The following is a 17,792-nucleotide window of genomic DNA, read 5'->3' on the forward strand; positions in this document are numbered from 1 at the left end:
GTATGTCGAGGAAAATATTACAGTCCTAAAATTACACCACTGCAGTTAGTGGTGTGGAGAAGGAACTGGAGAATGGAACGTTACCATCTTTTTTAATCAGTCATAACTTCTTAGCAGAATTGAGACATTTGTTTATTCCAATGTTACTATTACTAGGAAAATAGATACTTTCCTTTCTCTGCTACTGGCTGTACATTCTTTTGCCTGCTGCTGGAGCCAGATGATCCACATGCTGATGCACTTAGAGGTATCTGTGTATGGAAGAAGTCAGCTCTATGGCATACCTATTTTTTTATTTTTTTTTTTTCATACACAAAATATTTGGAGTTGCTTAGCTCTTCTGGTGATAATGTTCGAACCATCACTAGTCCTATTACAGGTATGAGAATTTGCTGCTGACTCTTAACTTTTCAAATGCAAGTATTAAAATGTTCTACTTTCTGTCTTTTTGGAGTTCTAGTCTTGGAATCAAGTGTTTATATAAGCTTGTCATCTTCCATGTTAAATAAATAAATAAATAAAGGTTTCTCTCATGGCTAAAGAGGAAGTTATAATGAGCTCCTGTGTGCGGTAAGAAGTCGCAGAGAAGACAGCAAAGAAAAGGTCAGTCTGTCACACACTTTACAAATAACAAGTTTAAGTTTCATGTATTTTCGTGATTTTTCATTTTTTATCTCTTCTGGTTCTGAGTATGATAGTTCGCATCTGCTACTTAAAGCATATACATTGTTGTTACACCTAGATTGCTGCCTAGGGGGATATTTACAGACTTAGTACTCGTTGAATTCAGAGGAAGGTAGGCACCTGCCTTGCAGTCTCATCTTCAGTCCTTCAGAGATTTACAGATAGATACTCTCACCTGTCTGCTTGGCTTCACAAAATGCATGCTGTTACCAGAAATGAGTAGTAGTGAGGATTCATATTGAAATGATCCAGGGATCAATACAGAAAAGACAGCTAACTGCTCAACAATTAACTGCCTTGATTTTATAGCACACTAGGTGCTGGAATTCTGAAATTTAAACATGACTATTTCAGTGAGAATTTAGGAACATCACCGTATTAATAATCACGAGGTTTCTAGGTTTTCCTGGATACGACTCCTTCCGTTAATGTCTTCTGAACTTTTTCCAACCAGGTTACAGCTTGCTGCATTCATGGGTGCATTTTACGTACATGGATCCAGTTAGTTTTTTGGAAGCATTTCTAAGTAGTTTGTGTCAGATGAAAAGACCACGGATGACATGCTTCAGCTTCAAGCAGAAACCATGCAGGCAACACAGAGAAATGTGATCAGCAAGCAGAGAGGCATGTTGCCTGGCCATGCAGTATTCACAGGGAGCTAAACCAATAAATAAATTGCTAGAGCTTGGAACTTCATCTTTGCATGTGGGAAAGTTGGGAGGTGACCTCACATCACTTCAGAAACTAGATATGTGACCTCCTCAGCAACAAGCATTATCTGAATCACGGAACAATTCAGGTTGGAAGGGACCTTGGGAGGTCTCCGATCCAATCTCCTGCTCAAAACACTGTCAGGCATGAAATCACATCAGATTGTTCAGGGCTTTACCCAGTCAGGTCTTGAAAATCTCCAAGGACAGAGAATGCACAGTCTCTCTTGGCAACCCTTTCCTCTGAGGTGCCCTCATGGGGTAGAAGTTCTTCCTGACATCGATCAGAATTGCCTTGTTCAGTTCATGTCCTGTGTCTCTCACCCTCCTGCTGTGCACCACTGCGAAGAGCCCAGCTCCATCTCCTCCATCCTCCCTGCCCTGCGGGGTACTGGGGGCTGCAGTTAATTGCCCCTGAAGCTGTCTCTGCTCCAGGCTGGAAGAGCCTTGTCCCCAAAGTTTCTGCTTGCAAGGCAACTGCTCTAGCCAGCAGCCACCTCAGCACCCTCCTCTGAACTCCATCTCCAGTTTCCCAGTGTCTTTCCTGTAGTAGGGGGCCTAGAATCAGACACAATATTTCTGCTGTGGCATAATGAGCGCCAAGGAGAGGTTGATAATCCCTGCCCTCCGTCTGCTGGCTACACTGCTTGCTGTTCAGGCAGCCCAGGGTACTGTAGGTCTGCTGCTCGGCTTGCTGCCCACCAGGCCAATGGGTTTAGTGAGCGGGTCTTTTGTGCACACACACTGCCACAGCGTGCCCAGGTTGCTGAATTTTGGCAGTGTTGGTGTGAGCTTCCTTGACGGGCCTCCTTCGGAGAAGGGTTGGAGCTGGAACAAACAGCTGGGTGAGGATGCTTAAAAAGCTCTTGGGAAGTCATAAATGGGCTCAGATTAAGGAAACTGGTTCCTGAGCAGCGTGGCAGAAAGATGAACCTGCCTGCTGGCTAGTTTGTGCTGTTTCCTCTTCCTGAGTGAGAAATTAGTTGCTGTTTCTTAAGTGTAACTAACACGGCATTCTTCACAGCCTCTTTCTCACTGAGGCCTGGGACTTGTTTGGGGTTTTGAGTGTTAACAGCATTCAAACATTGCATAATATTAAGTAGCTACTTACAGCAAGGATTTTTTTTTTCTTTTCATTGTGCTTGCTGGGATAAGTAGCATTTCTTTGTGCAGCCGAAGTCCACAGTGCTGCTCTCCCACCTACACTTGTCCTGCTCGTGAGCTGACACCTGCAAAGCTCTGCTCGCCTAGCTTTAGGTGGCAGCGCTGCCCTTTTTGTTTCAGCAGGCTGCACTCCCTCCTTCGGGAGAAGTTAAACGTGGGCAAAAAATGCCCACAGCATCCGAGCTCTGCTTGGTCACATATACGAGTGCGTATTTTTATAATTTCTATTCACAGCTGTAAGGGATTAAAGCAGCCTAACAGAGATCTGTCTCTTCTTCCCCCAGTAGCATGTTATTCTATTACGTCCAGTTAGTGCTGAGCAAATTATTCACAAAGAATAATTCATCACAGATGTGCAGCTGCTTTATCTGCTTGGGGAATGTCTTAAAACAGACCATGATTTTTTTTTTTCTCCCCTTTGCTAACTATTCAGCAGTCACAAATGCTTTATCACGTCGTTAACTGAAGATAGATCAGCAGACTGTAATCTGCAGGGATCATTTCTGCAGGACTTGATGCCATCTCTCAGCTTGTTTAATCAAAGTATAATAGAGCCTGGATTTGAGGTTGCCTGAAAAAAAAATAAAATATATATATATATTTTGTTTATCACACAGGATCAGAGTACAGCTTTTCAGTGTGTCTCCCTAGCTTATTTTCAGTGCTTTTTCCTAATTTCTTTTAGTGCACTTTCCTTGGTTATTTTCAGTGTCTTTTTCTTTTTTCAGTTCCTTTTACTATTTTTTTCAGTACCTTTTCCTAACTTTTTTTTTTTTTTCAGTGCATTTCCCTAATTTAAGCGCCTTTTCCCAATTTTTTAATGCACTTCCTTATTTTTTTTCAGTGCCTTCTATTTTTAGTGCCTTTTCCATTTTTTTTTGGTGTCTTTTCCTCATTTCTTTTCAGTACCTTTTCCTATTATTTTAGTACATTTTCCTATTTTTTAGTGCCTTTCTCTATTTTTTAGTGCCTTTCCCTACTTCTTTAGTGCCTTTCCCTATTTTTTAGTGCCTTTCCCTATTTTTAGTGCATTTTCCGATTTTTTTGTAGTGCCTTTCCCTAACTTTTTTTTCAGGGCCTTTTCCTATTTTTTTAGTGCATTTCCCTATTTTTTTAGTGCATTTCCTAACTTTTTTTTTTTTTTTCAGTGCCTTTTCCTATTTTTTTTAGTGCCTTTTCCTATTTTTTTACTGCCTTTTCCTATTTTTTAGTGCCTTTCCCTAATCCTTTCTGCAGTGCATTTTCCTTTTATTTTTTATTTTTTAGTGCATTTTCCTAAATCTTTCCAGTGCCCTTTCCCAAATCTTTTTCAGCAAATTTGTTTTCCTTTTTTTTTTTTTTTTAGTGCACTTCCTTATTTTTTTTTTTCTTCACTACCCTTTCCTATTTTTTTTTTTTCCCAGTCCATTTACCTATTTTTCTTCCCCACTACCCTTCCCCATATTTTCTCCACACCCTTCCCTATCTTCTTTTTTTTTTTTTTTTTTATTTTTTCCTCCCCCTTCTCCCCACCTCCCCCAGACCTTACAACCCCCTCCCCACACCACGGCACGCCCCTGGGGGCGCGGCGTGTCCCTTCCCCTCCCCTCCCCTCCTTTCCCTTCCCATCCCTTCCCTTCCCTTCCCCTCTCTCCCTCCAGCTCCGTGCCGGGGGCAGGTGGCGCGGGCGGCGGCCGCAGCCCGTGGGCGGGCGGCTCGGGGCCGCTCTCGCTCCTCCTCCTCCGCCGCCGCCTCCTCCTCCTCCGCCGCCGCCTGGCAGCGCGGTGGCGGCGGGCAGGCTCCGGCCGTGGCCCCGCAGAGCCGGGCAGAGCCAAACCGAGCCTCCCCTTGCCTCCCCCTGCCTCCCCCCCCTGCCGCGATGTCGGGCGCGGCGCCCGGCGCCCCCAAGCCGCTGCCGTCCTCCGGGCCGAAGTCGCTGCGGGAGATGCCGCATCCCCTGGCCACCTCCAGCAGCGAGGAGATGGGGCCGGCTCTCAGCCCCAGCCCCGAGCTGCTGCTGCCCCGCGGCGCCGCCGACAAGGTACGGACCCTCGGTTAGGGGGTGGGGGGGGTCGGGGGTAAAGGGACGCCGCGCCCCTCCTCGCCCCCTGCCCTGCCCCAGCACCCCCCTTGCCGAGCACCCTAGGGTGCGAGGGGAAAGGGTGAGGATGCTCTGCGAGGGTTGTCTGTGATTGTGCCTCCCGGGGCTCAGCCCCTGCCTGGTTCCGTGCAGCGGGGATGGAGGAAGGGATAGAGGGATGGGGGGAGGATGCTTGTGCACGAGTGGCCGTGCCTCGCTTTCCCCTTGCTCCTTGAGCCTTGGCGTGTGTCTGCGGTGAAGCACCTGGCCCCTGTGTGCGGGCCTCGGAGGGGATAATCCCGGGTGTGCAGGCATCCTGGTACTGCCAGCACACCCGTGTCTCCGTGGGCAGGCTTCCTGAAAAGCCTCCAGGTAGGGTGTCCTGGGAGCAAGGGGTGCCCGGAGTTAAGTTCAGGATGAAACTTGCTGGGTGTGAGCACCTCGGGGCCAAGCGCAGCGTGCAGGAGGTGTTGCAGGGCTGACACGAGGTGCCTGCTGCCCAAGGAACACGCAGGCTTGCTGCCCTCCAGCCTGACACGCTCCCCATCCAGGGGAATGGGCCGAGGTGGCCTCCACGTGTCCCCTTCAGCTGCACCATACCTGTGTGTGCAGATGCTGCTGTGTGTGCACAGCGTTTGCCCTCGGCTTACCTCCCCTCTGGGAACACGCTCCTTCACCCGAGAGGCTTGCCCGGGAGCTGATGGCTCCCTAGAGGAGAGACGAGCTCGGAGCGGGGCAGATGCTGAAGGGTGCTTCTCTCTGTGTGAGATGAGATTTGCCCCTGCGGCCCCATTGCTGCCTGACAGGGCTGCAGCAACTGGTTGGTGTTGGCAGCTGCCCTCCGGCTCTTGCTGATGCCCAGGTTTTCAGCCTCCGGCTGTGGTCAGCCTGCTTCCCCCTTGATAGGGAGGTTTCTTGCCTGGTGTTTACACCAGCAGCATAGTGAAGTCTGTTTTCTAGCAGCTTTATGCAGTGCTGTCCTGTTGTGGGTGCTCGGCGGCATGGATGTGCTGTAAGTGGGAAAGTAAAAAGGGGCTGAGGTAAGGGATTTTCAGACTTAAGAGTAGTTCCCTGGTTGACCTGGAAATGGCACTGGGGTAATGAGCCTTGCAGAATAAAGGATTTCCAGTAGGAAGCGAGCAGCATTCTTTTTTTTTTTTTTTTTCTTTTTTCTTTTCTTTCCTTTTTTTTTTTTTCCGTCTAGCTGAATTAGCAGAAAAAGCCAAGCGTCTGATCCTTCTGGTGGAAGCAGTCCAGCAGCTCTGCTGCGTGAAGGCTATCCCTTCCTCAACTTCACACCTGCAGCACTGGCCAGAAACAAACGGGTTGACTTCTTTCTCGCTTCGTGAAAAACTTCAGTGAGCAAACAGGTGTTCCTAAACTTAATAGCACACTTCAGCTGTCAGAGTAGTCTGGAGAGTGAGTGTGATAACTGGAGGTAAACAGAGCCTTTTAGGTGGTTAGTATCTCTCCTCATCTTGATCTCTGGTGGTGGGTGACTGGTCCCTGGAGAGGCTCGCTCTCTCATCTGCTCGCAGCGTGCAGATAGCTCCAGTCGATGGGTAACAGAGGGAGGTTCGTATTCATGTCTGACGCAGGTTGAAAGCTCTGCATCTGTTGTTTATTGATCCAGGAACAGGAGCCGTGCTCGTCTGTTCTCCTGGCCTTTCCACGGGTCTGTTTTGGAGGGTCTGGTGGAGACTGGCACCACTGCAGGAGAAGTTTGGGCCGAAGCCTCTCGCGTCAAGGTGTCTCAGAGTCAGTAAGCCTCTGTAAGAAATGCAGCCCTTTAGCAGGACCCTCTAGCAGGGGTGTCCTCTAGCAGAGGGACAGCACAGTTGCTGACCCATCACCACGAACTGACTGCAGGTTCTTGTTATCTGCTCTGAGCAACCACTTCCTAAACGCTGCTGCAAGGTAAATGCACCTCCTGCCCTGAGACTGGGATACTCTTGGAGGGGAAAGTGCAGGAGCAGGGGAGTTTCTCTGTCCTTAAAGCAGCGCTTCATTTTCCACTGCCACAGCTGCGCGGGCTGAAGTGGTTGAACCTCTGCCATCGCTGCTTTGTGTTCTTTAAAGCACAGTTTTCTAGCCTTTTTGGAGCAGCTGAGTAAGGACGCTACCTTATCCTGAGTCAGAGGAACCAGGAGGACAGGAATATTGCCTGCATGTGTCTTGCTGTTTTTTTTGTGTGTGTGTTTTTTTTTTTTTTTTTATTATTATTATTATTCAAACTTCACAATAATCTAGTAGCTTAGCCCCTGCCTGACTTTGAAGTCTGACAAACCTTTGGTTTCTGTTTAAGATCAGTGGCAAATGGTATTAGAGCAGTGAGTGGATCATGGGAAAGGGAAGGGAAACAGTCTGCTATTTTCTGTGGCTTCTCTGGCTCAGAGGCCCTCTGAGTGGCAATAGATGATTTCTCAAGTACTTTGGGTCTTATCAAGAGGGCTAGAGAATATTCATTGTCTGAAATAACGTCTTCATCCTGATGTGTAGGAGACAGCTGTTTTAACAGCCAGGAAACCTTTATTTCTGAGCAGCATCTAACGTCTTAAATGAAGTGGACATATCTGGCTACATGCTTAGGATTCACAGTGGTTCTGCGACAAACAAAACGTGTGAATTGTAAGCTCTTATCTCCAAAGCATTTCTGCACTGCCCTGATCTTTCTAGCCATTGCATTCTGCTCCCCTCAACTCTAATTGCACAAAACACTGGTTTCCCTGATGTCTGACCACCACGAGCTTTTTCAGGCTTATTTACCCTTTTACCCTTGGTAGCCTCCAGCTGAAGCTGAGCCTGAGCAGCGCTGACCCCCTGGCATCAGCTGAGAGGGAAACATGCAGGAGGAAGAAATCCCTCAGGGTATGTGGCAGTGTCCAGAGCAGAAATAAAGCAAAGAGCTCAGTTTTGCAGCTCTTACAGAGCTTTTGGAAGGCATGCATGTGAGCTAATTGAGGTCTGCTTTTCGGAGCAGATCTTCTGCAGAAGGTGGTAAGACCAATGGGGAAGTGTCAGTGTGATATATATATTTTTTTTTTTTCCTGGAGGGGGGAGGAAAAAAAGGAAGTTTGGTTGGTTGTGCCTGCATCGCTCTGGTTCACAAGTCTGTCTCTTTTGATGCTGAATTTGCCCTATCCTCTGACACTGAGGATAAAAGGCATTATTAAGAGCTTGCTGGGTTTGGAGCAGAGGTGAGATGTACGTGGTGTGCTGATGTCCGATTGTACCCAGATGGTTGTAGAAGCATGGTACGACTTGGGTTGCAGCCCCACGGAGGTTTTGCAGATGTAACAGCCTGTTGCTGAACGTTGGAAGCACCAGGCTGTGCAGAAATAGAAGTAGTGTCCTGTATGGCTTACTTCTGCTATCCTCTAGCTGTCGGCTTTGTAGTCCTTCTAGCGTTGTGTCATAGAAGCAGCTTCCTAGCAGGGTGGTGTTGGCTATGCTTCCTGTGGTCTGCACCCGGACTGGCAGCTGTTGCACAGGGTGCTAACTCCCAGTGCTGGGTTCCTGCCTGCCACTCCTAAAGCCCTCATGTCCCGCCTGTGCTGGTGTCACAGTTTGTGTGGATCTCTTCAGTGTGTGAGATAACACGCTCTGTACGTTGGACTTGGTTTTATGAGCTCATTAGGAGGGAAGACAAACAATAGCTCGGTCCTCTTCATACACACTAGTCTAAAATGAATTCACTAATTTGTCACTTAATTTATGAGGTTTCTCACTTATAAGTCCTCTGACTTGTGACTTTTAACTTCCATGCCTGTAAGCAAAATAGTTCCCTAGATGTGAGCACTTATCCTCCCTCCTCTGCCACGGCTCAGGCGTCCCCTGTATCACACCAGGAAGCATGAAAACCTCGGAGGTCCAGGCTCTGTTGGATCCACTTCAGAAATGTTTTGGGTGAGTTGGCACATAAATAACTCACAGTTTAAAGGTATGGTCTGTACCATTTCCATGGGTTAGTGGATTCTGAGGAGACCACTGACAATCAATGTGCAAGAATTATGACTGCAGGAGGCAGTGAGCTGCAGGTAATGGCCACGCAGTGACCTTTATCTCTTCCTGCCCCTCCTGCCTTGCTTACCTGTTGCTCTTGCTTTGATCTAGTGGTGCTGCTCCCAGCGTGTATTGGGACTTAGCGTGAGCTGTGTGCTAGCTAACAGCTGAGCAGGAGCTGAGTGAACAGCCACACCTAGAGATCAGACAGGCTTGTCCTCTTTCGGACATTTCTGACCACCTGATACTGTCCTTTGTGGCCAGCCGCCTGTAAGCTGTTTTGCTTTTCTTCTTGGAAGATGTGCCTGACTTCTAGTTGGTTATATTAAAGAGTAGACAGCTGAGCTGCGCTTCAAGGCTATTTTACAGGTAGCACGCATCAAGCAGACTGAATGTGAATTACCAGGCTTGCAATGCACAGCTTGAAATTTGCTAATGCGTGGAGGTGGCCATTCGAACTCCAGCTGGGAACTTTGCTGTACTCACTGAAAGCTTGCTTTCACGTGATCCTGTGCTCATCTGATTCGCTCTGGTGAACCCAGAGGCCTGTGTTAGTGCCTGATGGAGTGAGTATAAATACTTGGTGTGGCTGCTGGAGTGCTTTTTACTTAGCACTCATATTCTGGAGGGGTGCCTGGCGGCTCCCTAACAGAAGTATGCTGAGAGTCTTGAGCTCTACTTCCAGCCTCCTTGGTTGCAAGTTTAATTATTGATCTTAACTTCACCCACCCACAAATGAAACCATTTTGCAGTATAATCTGAAAGCTTAAAATAAATCTGCTTGGGCTTCTACAAACCTCTTCCTTCTCTGACTAAATGAGAACTCTTAGATGAGCACTACATTTTGTTCTTGGAGTAGGCTGGAGGTAAATTCTCAGTCTTTGGAGAGACTGAGAATTACAGAAAGTTGGGAACTGAAGTGGGTGAACTCATGAAGCAATGTCAGCGTGGACGAACCAAACTTGCTTCCATTTGTACAGGAACATGAGACTTGACAATCACACAGTAGCCGTGGTTGGATGGCACCTTTGGAGATCTTATAGTCCACCCCCCTGCTCAGAGCTGGGCTAGTTACAGCAGGCTGCCTAGGACTCTGAAGTTGGTATTTGAATATCTTTTTTGAATATCTCTAGAGATAGGGACTCCAACCTCTCTGGGATTATTTTTTTTTTTTACTGTAAGGGTGGCTGTCTCTTGGAATGCTTTTTTTTTCTCCTGTTGAAATACAGCAGATTTCATTTAAATGTGTGCCCGCTGCTTCTTGGTCTGTTGAGAGGATTCCGTCGCCAACTTCCGAATGCCCTCCTGTAGGTATTTATCCCCTGAGCATTCACTTCTCCAGGTGCACGGTCCCAGCTCTCTCTTCTTCTCCTCTTACAACATGCTCCAACTCCTGATCTGTCATCTTGTCCCGTTGCTGGACTTGTTCTGCTGTGCCCATGCCTCTTGTACTGGGGAGCCCAGAAGAGGATAACACCCTCTATTTACCACTGATGAGACACTGGGGGAAGGATCGCTTCCCTTCACCTGCTGGCAGCTGCCTGCCTGAAGCAGCCCAGCAGGCTGTTGGCTTGCTTTGCCATGAGGTATATTGTTGGCTTACGGTTAACTTTTCCACCAGGATTTGGTGTGTGTGTATGTATGTGGTGGTGGCTGTTGCGTTATTCTTCTGCCATGCTGCTTTTTTAAGCCAGACAGACCCCAGCATGTACTGCTACATAGGGTTACTCCTGCCAGGTGCAGGACTTTGCACTTCCTCTTGCTGAATTCTTGTTGAATTTCACGATCTTCCTGCCAGCCCGCTTCTCCAGCCTGTTGAAGTCCCTCTGAACTGCCATACAACCATCTGGCTGGCCAGGTGTTCCACCCAGTTCTGTATCACCAGCAAACTCGCCGAGGGTGTGCCCATTCCCATCATGTAGGTCATTAATGGGCATGTTTAACAGGAGCCCTGTTACTGACTCCAGACGTACTCAGCTGCTGACTGCCCTCCAGCTGGAGCTTGAGGGATCACAGCAATTCGAGCTCAGCAGTTAAGCCCGTTGAGTCCACTTCACTGTACGTGTGCTTAGCTTGTGCCTCATCAGCTTTTCTGCGAGGATGTTATGGGAGGCGGTGGTGAAAGCCCTCTTCAAGTTGAGATAAACAACATCAGTGCTGTCCACTTAACCAGCAAGCAAGTCACGTCCTTGCAGATAGTATTGGGTTGGTTAAACATGACTAGACTTGAATAAATCCATGCTGACTTCTCGTCACTGTGTCCTTTACGTGTTTCGAAATGGTTTCCAATCTAATTTGCTTGATTAACTTCCCTGGGTTTGAGGTGAGGCTGATGGGCCTGTAAATCCCTCAGTAAACCTTGTTGGAGGGATGAGTGACATTGGTTGCTGCTGTTGTCCCCCACGCTTCCCATCTTCAGGAACCTCCCCTCATCATCATCATAAAGACAAGATAATCAAAACTGACATTAGTGACATCGCCTGGCTCCATCAGTGCTTGTGGGGCCATTCCACCGTGTCCAATGGGTTTGTATCTGTCCAGTTTGCTGAAATGTTACCTAACCTGGTGGTCCTCAACTGTTGTTAAGTTTTCCTTTTTCCAGACTTTCTGACTGGCCCTGGAGGCCTTACATTCTTGAAAGTCTTAACAGTAAAGGCTGAGGTGAAGAAGGCACTGAGGGCCTTGGCCTTTTCTCTGTCCTCTGTCATCAGGTTCTCTGCCCTATTCAATATCAGGACTGCATTTTCCTTATTCTTTGTTTTGCTGCTGATTATACCCACAGAAGCGTTTTATTGTTCTCATCCTCTGCCAGATTCAGCTCCATCCCTCTAGTCCCATCCCTGCATGTTCGTACAGTGTCTCTATTCCTTCTGGGTCATCAGTCCCTGCTGCTGCCTCTTTTGTGCTGGCTTTTTATATTAGAATTTAGTCAAGAGCTCCTTGTTTGTGTATATGCAGACCTTCAGCCACCTTTGCTGGATTTTCTGCTTACTGGGATGGACCAGTTTTGAGGCTGGAGAGGTGCTCTATAAAAATCAGCTGGCTCTCATGGATGCCTTGTCTCTTCCACACCGTATTCATTCTTCCTAGCAGATCCATGATGAAGCCAAAGTCTCCTCCCTGTAAGTCTGAGGTTGTGATCCTGCTCTTTGCTTTGTTTCCACATCTCAGAGGCCTTAACTCCACCAGGTCATGTCTACTGTAGTTGAGGCAGCCATCTACTTTCATGTGCTTCATTCAGATCTTCATTTTTTTTGTTAAGAATAACTGTACTAAAGTTCAGTGAAGCATCTCCCCTTGACAGCTTATTAATCCCCTGCATGTCAGGAAGTTCTCATTGATGCACTACAGAAACCCATTTAGACTGGTGTCACTTCTGCTGTGTTGTCCCTCCGGTGTGTATCAGCACGGTTCAAGTCACCCATGAGGGCTAGGACCTCTGAATGTGAGGCTTCTACCAGTAAATTCCTGCAGGTCGGGAGGACAGAGGGAGGACTGCCAGTTTGGTTGAAGAGCCTTTCTCTTAATAGTGTTGGTTCCTATAGTTGCTGTGGGTCACAAATAACAGTGATTGAGAATTCACTTCAGCATGAAGCTCTTCTCCTGACTTTTGGGAAATTCTGTGGCCTTCTTCCCAAGTGAATGGAGGGGTTATGCTACATAATGGATGTAAACGTCCTGAACCACATTTCTTAAGCCGTGGAGCTTTTAGATACAAGCACTTATCTGCCACATGCTTGTCTTGTTCCTACAACTTGCGTTTTGGATGGCTGTTTGAAGGAACTGCTGTCTCTTCTGTTGCCTGGTGTGTGTGCGTGCGTGTCTGGCAGGTCACTTCTAGGCGGTAAAAGAACTGACTCAAACCTGGCATGGCTTCCAACTTGCTATCAGTGCTCTACCAATAGTCAAGCTGCTGGAGGAATCTAGTATCCTGTTGGTCTTAATGGTGGTGATTAGACCTGCTTTCTTTAGCTGTTTTGGAGGTGTCCCATGGCAGGGGGTTGGAACTGGGTGGTCTTTAAGGTCCCTTGCAACCCAAACCATTCTGTGATCTTACTGAAAGGACAGAGTTCTTGTCTCCTTACCGTAGCCAGCCTGGGGTGTAATGGTGTGGAAGCACATTCATCAAAGCATGGCATAGTTGCTTTCAGTTGCCTTTATTATAGAAGTACGAATTTATTGGTAAGGGTGCTTTAGTGATACCTTACCGTATAGGTGCTCTAGAATTATAGTGAAGCTCTATGTGGTGGTCTCTTTGTGATCTGTATCTTCTCAGTACAGCCAATTTCTGTGGAATTTGCAATTCCCTTCTTTTCTGACCAAGGCAAAGGGATGGCTAACACGTGGACAAACACTTGCATTAAAGTAGCCGTCTTAGTAATGTTACTTTTTAAAACTTGCCATCTGGTAAAAATGAGCATGGCTTCTACTGTACAACTGAATTACTACTTTGTGGGTCTTATTTTAACTTAATGGAGGGAGGGAGGGATATACTTTGAGGTTTAATTCAGTGTTGCACAGCTTTCATGGTTTTTTCAAAAGGATTGCTTTAATGGTGGTTTAATGAGACAGCACTGAAAACATATTAAAAATGTACATACAGGAACTCAATTCTTAGCTTCAGCTGGATTTTAGAAGGGTGAGTCTTGGCAATGGCTTTTTGTAAGCCATTGTGGAAAAAGTTATGCTTGGTGGTCGGAAAGAATCTTTTGGGCTGCTTCTGCTGGAACTTCTTGGGCCTAGCAGAGCTGCTGGATGCTCTCTGAGCTCCTGGGTGGGGAGAAGGGGAGAGTCTAGGACATAGGATAAGCAGATTAAAAGGCTCTTTTTGTCTGCTATTTGTGCACATCCTTCTCTATAGGTTCCTTAGGGGGTTGTGATAAATGTCAGGCAGCATTGTCCCTGTAACTAATGATCAGAGGGGTAGAGGGTAGAGCCCAAGGCCTTCCTGTTGACGTACTGACCTGGGAGACATCAGCTCCAGGATTAATCTTCAGGCTGTTGTCCTGATGTCTTCTAGCATCGTGGGCTACTTCTGTGGTATCTCAAATAGATCATCTGGCTGTCACACTAGCCGCTCTCTTCCTTATCTGAGATGGAAAGCTGGTCTCTGTAAAATAGGTCAGGAGTTGAGACAGGAGCTCTTAAAGTGCAAGGAGATGCAGCTCAGTGTTGCTACGTGAAAATCTGTTCATGATCTCAAGGACAGTTTAGATGTTGCAACTTGCGGTTATCAGTTACCATGATTTCAGTATGCAGAAGGCGAAGCACCAATTAAAAATGGTATTTGTTCATGTGTATTTCTGAATTAACTTCACTGACACTCGTTCTCTGCAGACCATGAGCAAGATCTTAAATGCTGAGCTGTCCTGACTCCTTAAGCTGTGGCTGCCTGAGCCTGCTGTGCAGTGCAGCTGAGGCTCCAAGCTGTTGTGGCTGGGGAAAATCACTCCCATCACTAGGCTGAAAGGGGACAGAAAGCTGTCTCTGCATTCCACCCCCAATGAAAAAAACAAACAAACAAAAAAAACACCACCACCGCCACAACAAAACAAACAAACAAACAAAAAAAAAACCACCTAAACTAACCAACCAAAACCCTGTACTTTGCAGTTTGTGGCAGGTACGGCCTTGAGGTAAGAAACCTCACAGTAAATTCTTGAAAAACAAATGCATCTCTTTCTCTTACAGTGACTAAGGGCAAGGGAACTCACGGCAGCTAGCTACTAGCAGCACTGCAATGACAAGCTGGGGGTGGAAAACATGCAGTGAGTTGCAGCTGTTTAATGAGTTAGAATTCCCAGTGCTGGACCAGCCTACAGAACAATCTGACAGATTAATTTCTGGAATGCGTTTTATGGGAAAATAAAACTAGGGGGGTAGGAGGAGGTGTTGTCTTCTGTTGTAGGTAAACTTTGAATGCCCAATCTGTTGATTCTTAGCCAAATATTTCACAGAAATCATAAAGTGTCTGAATACTTGGACTTGCTGGGGACTTGAATTTGTGGGTCTAGTTGAAATTGTTCTGAAAATAAAGGCAATAATCCAATGTACATACAACAGGCACTGAAAGACTTCAGCCAACAGCTCTGCTTAGAATGGTCATCAAAGCATAAATTGTTCTTGAGAACATCGCTGCCTTGTGACCACATCCAGAGCTTCTGCACTGTTTCTTCAATGCTGCCATAAGCAGTGGGTGAGAAGCTGCTTTGGAAGGGAGAAAAAATCCTGAAGACAGATTTCTGCTTGACTCAGGTTTGTGTTTTTATGGGTCTTAAGTTGAAGAGAACTACACTAGTGTATGGGAGCAAAGGCATCAGAAACTTATGTTCTCCAGGAAAAAAAAAAAAACAACAAAGTGTAAACAGCATCTGGCTTTACTTGCTTCTAAATGGTGCCCTAAAATAGAGGAGTGTGGACCTTCCTGTGAGGAATAGAACCAGTGTCACCGTCTAGGAAAGGAATGGTGGCAGTGGTTCGTAGTATTGTGAATGATCAGATGGCTTATGGGCCTGGCTCTTTGTTCTTCTGTGCTCTAACCTCAAGCTGACCTTAAGCCTGAAAAAACAAGCTCTGCTAAACCACCCTAACACTGCGTGTCCGATGAACGCTAGTAGCCTTTCAAATCCAAAATACTGACACGTGACAAAGCTTCTCCCTGTCACATTTACCAACGAAGCTGTTACTACACTGCCTCAAAGCTGTGTCCTCCCAGGGAATTGCTGCCTTACCCTGCTTTAAAGGAACTGGCTGTATCCTTCTGAACGGCATCCTAGGATCAAAAAAAATACCTTAAAGTCTGTCTGCGTAGTTGGTCTCGCTTCTTCAGTAACTTTGAATGATAGGATGTGTTTCCTGAAAAGAATATGCTGCAGTGCAGGTCTTGCTCAAGGGCAGAGAAGCCTCCTCCCCCTTGGTGCTGCATATGGTGTTAGCAACAGCTATTTTCTACAACTACAAGCTCAACAGTGAAAGCACTGACACATTTAGGAGTGGTAAATTACTACTATAGACAATACTCAAACCCATGCTTATCTGGGTAGAATTGGCACCTTTGCTGTAGCTTTTTAGATGCTAGTATAAGGCCAGCTGGAAGTGAAAGTCGTGGTGGCTGCCAATACAAAGCTGTGTTTTGGACTGTCACCAAGAAAATCCCTGGAAAGATTTTAATCAATACCACTTATTGCCAGTGATCAGTTGGGGCTCTTCAGGATTTGTATGCTGACTTTCATTTCGCTGACCACGGTGCTCCTGGATCAGTATGCTGCACGTGAAGCTGTGTGTGCTAGCTGTCTGTCTGTGCCACATGGCTGTCACAAGCCTAGGCCATATATATCAAAGGTGTTTCTGTAGACAAATTAGACTGTAAATCACAAAACTTGTTTCTTACCTGTCTCCCTCCAGATTAGTTGCTTCTCATAGTGTGAGGAAATACTGCACGGGTGATTTTCCTCGCTTGCCTTCCTTGAAATGGAGAGTGAAGCAATTTAATTTTTTTTTTTTTCTTCTAGCAGATAAACACTTTGTTTATTTCCCCCTTATGGAGCAAATGCAATTTTGCTGGAAAATGTCTTGTTTATCGGCAAATGTGATAGAGGACTATCTCTTACACTGTACCTGCATGAACTAACTGAGAGCTCCCCCAAGAACACACTCCTCCAGCTCTTCCAGAGCTTGAGACGAGAACGTGGGGTGAATAGATGGTCTGACTTGCGGTCATGAAACTCTACTGATCCTGTGTGGGGGGAATGCTTATAATGCAGCCCATTTAAAATGGTTAGCACAAGAAACCCACATCATAATGCAATATGGAAATGTATCCTTGCCTGTTTTAAACACAGTACTGATCAGGATAGAGTGCTTTTCAGCCTTTTATAATCTTTTATTTCCTTCCTGTTTCTTCCTTCTTCTCCCCACCTCCTTCCTTCCCCCCCGAAAAATACCAAAAACAAACAAACAAAAAAAACCCAACAACAAACCACAGCTTTGCATCTGTTTGCATTTTAAAAATACTGCTTTTCACTCCTGGGAGCATCTCAGCCGTATCAGTGCTTTGGTATCACTGGTATCAGAAGATGAAGTCTGACCCAGCTAAATCTGTTTCTCCTACTAGAGCATGAACAGGAAAAAGTGATGCAGGGTATGTCTGCAGAACTTTGACACAATGCCGTTTGTCTCTAGGAGAAAGCAGTTTAGTTTAGACAAGCTTAACAAACTGTTCCATCTGTAATTAGATATAAATCTGCCTTCTTGGATTGGGGATGACTCCTAGTCACATGCTGGATTCAGAGTTTTCCTGCCTGTGGTCTGATCCCTGGCTGCTGCTCTGCTCTTTGAAGGGTCAGAGCTAAGGTTCTGAAAACAGACCTTTAAACAAAGCCCTGTGTTTGTTAGATGTGCTAATTAAAGGTGCTCTTTAGCATGTTAGAATGGGTGATGCTCTTCCGGTGTGCACAGAAGCCTTCTGATAGTAATTAAAGTCTTGTAACAAGCAATATTCTCAAAGCAAACTCCTTGCAGATGGACGTGGAACCTAACACAGCTAGAGGACAGTAATTAAAGTCTTGATTCAAGCGGTCTGCATTTTCTAAATGTTTCTGCAAACATGTAGCTTCTGCTGTTTGTGGAGGTCTTTGTGCTCTGAGGACAGAATGGAGTAGGGTCCTGCTGCCTGTTCCCTTCTGCTGAGGACTGGAAGGACAAAATGACACAAGTCTGCTCTGTGAAAGGATGCAAATCCAAGCCTGCACAAACATTAAACTCTCTTGCTTTCCATCAGGCCACAGGCACTTTTCTGCTACTTTCTACAGCTTAAACACGACTGTGAACTAATCTTGCTGGGTAGTTGCCAGACTGGCTTTTTTTGCTTGGAAAGTGCTTTGTAAACAGATGTAGAAGCTAACCTTGGATCTGGGAATGTTTCTTTGAAGAGAACAGTTCATCCTGTGGATGTGTAAAAATATCTCTTCGCATATTAAAATACCTTGCCACAGTAAGGAAGCTGTAAGATGAGGCAATCGTCCAATAACTCCTCACTTTGCCTTCTGTTCAAAGGATAGGGGGAAGTGTGTATCAGCTTAGTGAGAGTTAATTAGTCAAAAGTATGTCCTATCCCTTCCCATTTAGAGTCCACTCCAAATAACAACCTGTTTCAGCCACCAGGTGCTTGGTCC

At 46.3% G+C, this 17,792-nt stretch overlaps 1 protein-coding gene across 1 annotated transcript in view; it reads left to right on the forward strand.

Annotated features, from left to right (window-relative positions):
- Positions 1-4,324: 4,324 nt before the first annotated feature.
- The window catches only part of SNX30 (sorting nexin family member 30), a 53,830-nt gene continuing 40,362 nt past the window's right edge, over positions 4,325-17,792 (forward strand). The window contains exon 1 of the mRNA XM_032206004.1: positions 4,325-4,578. Coding sequence (XP_032061895.1) covers positions 4,417-4,578 — 162 coding nt within the window. The 5' untranslated portion in view covers positions 4,325-4,416. The remainder of the gene's footprint in view (positions 4,579-17,792) is intronic.

Source organism: Aythya fuligula, chromosome Z (genome assembly GCF_009819795.1).
Source record: "Aythya fuligula isolate bAytFul2 chromosome Z, bAytFul2.pri, whole genome shotgun sequence".
NCBI lineage: Eukaryota > Metazoa > Chordata > Aves > Anseriformes > Anatidae > Aythya > Aythya fuligula.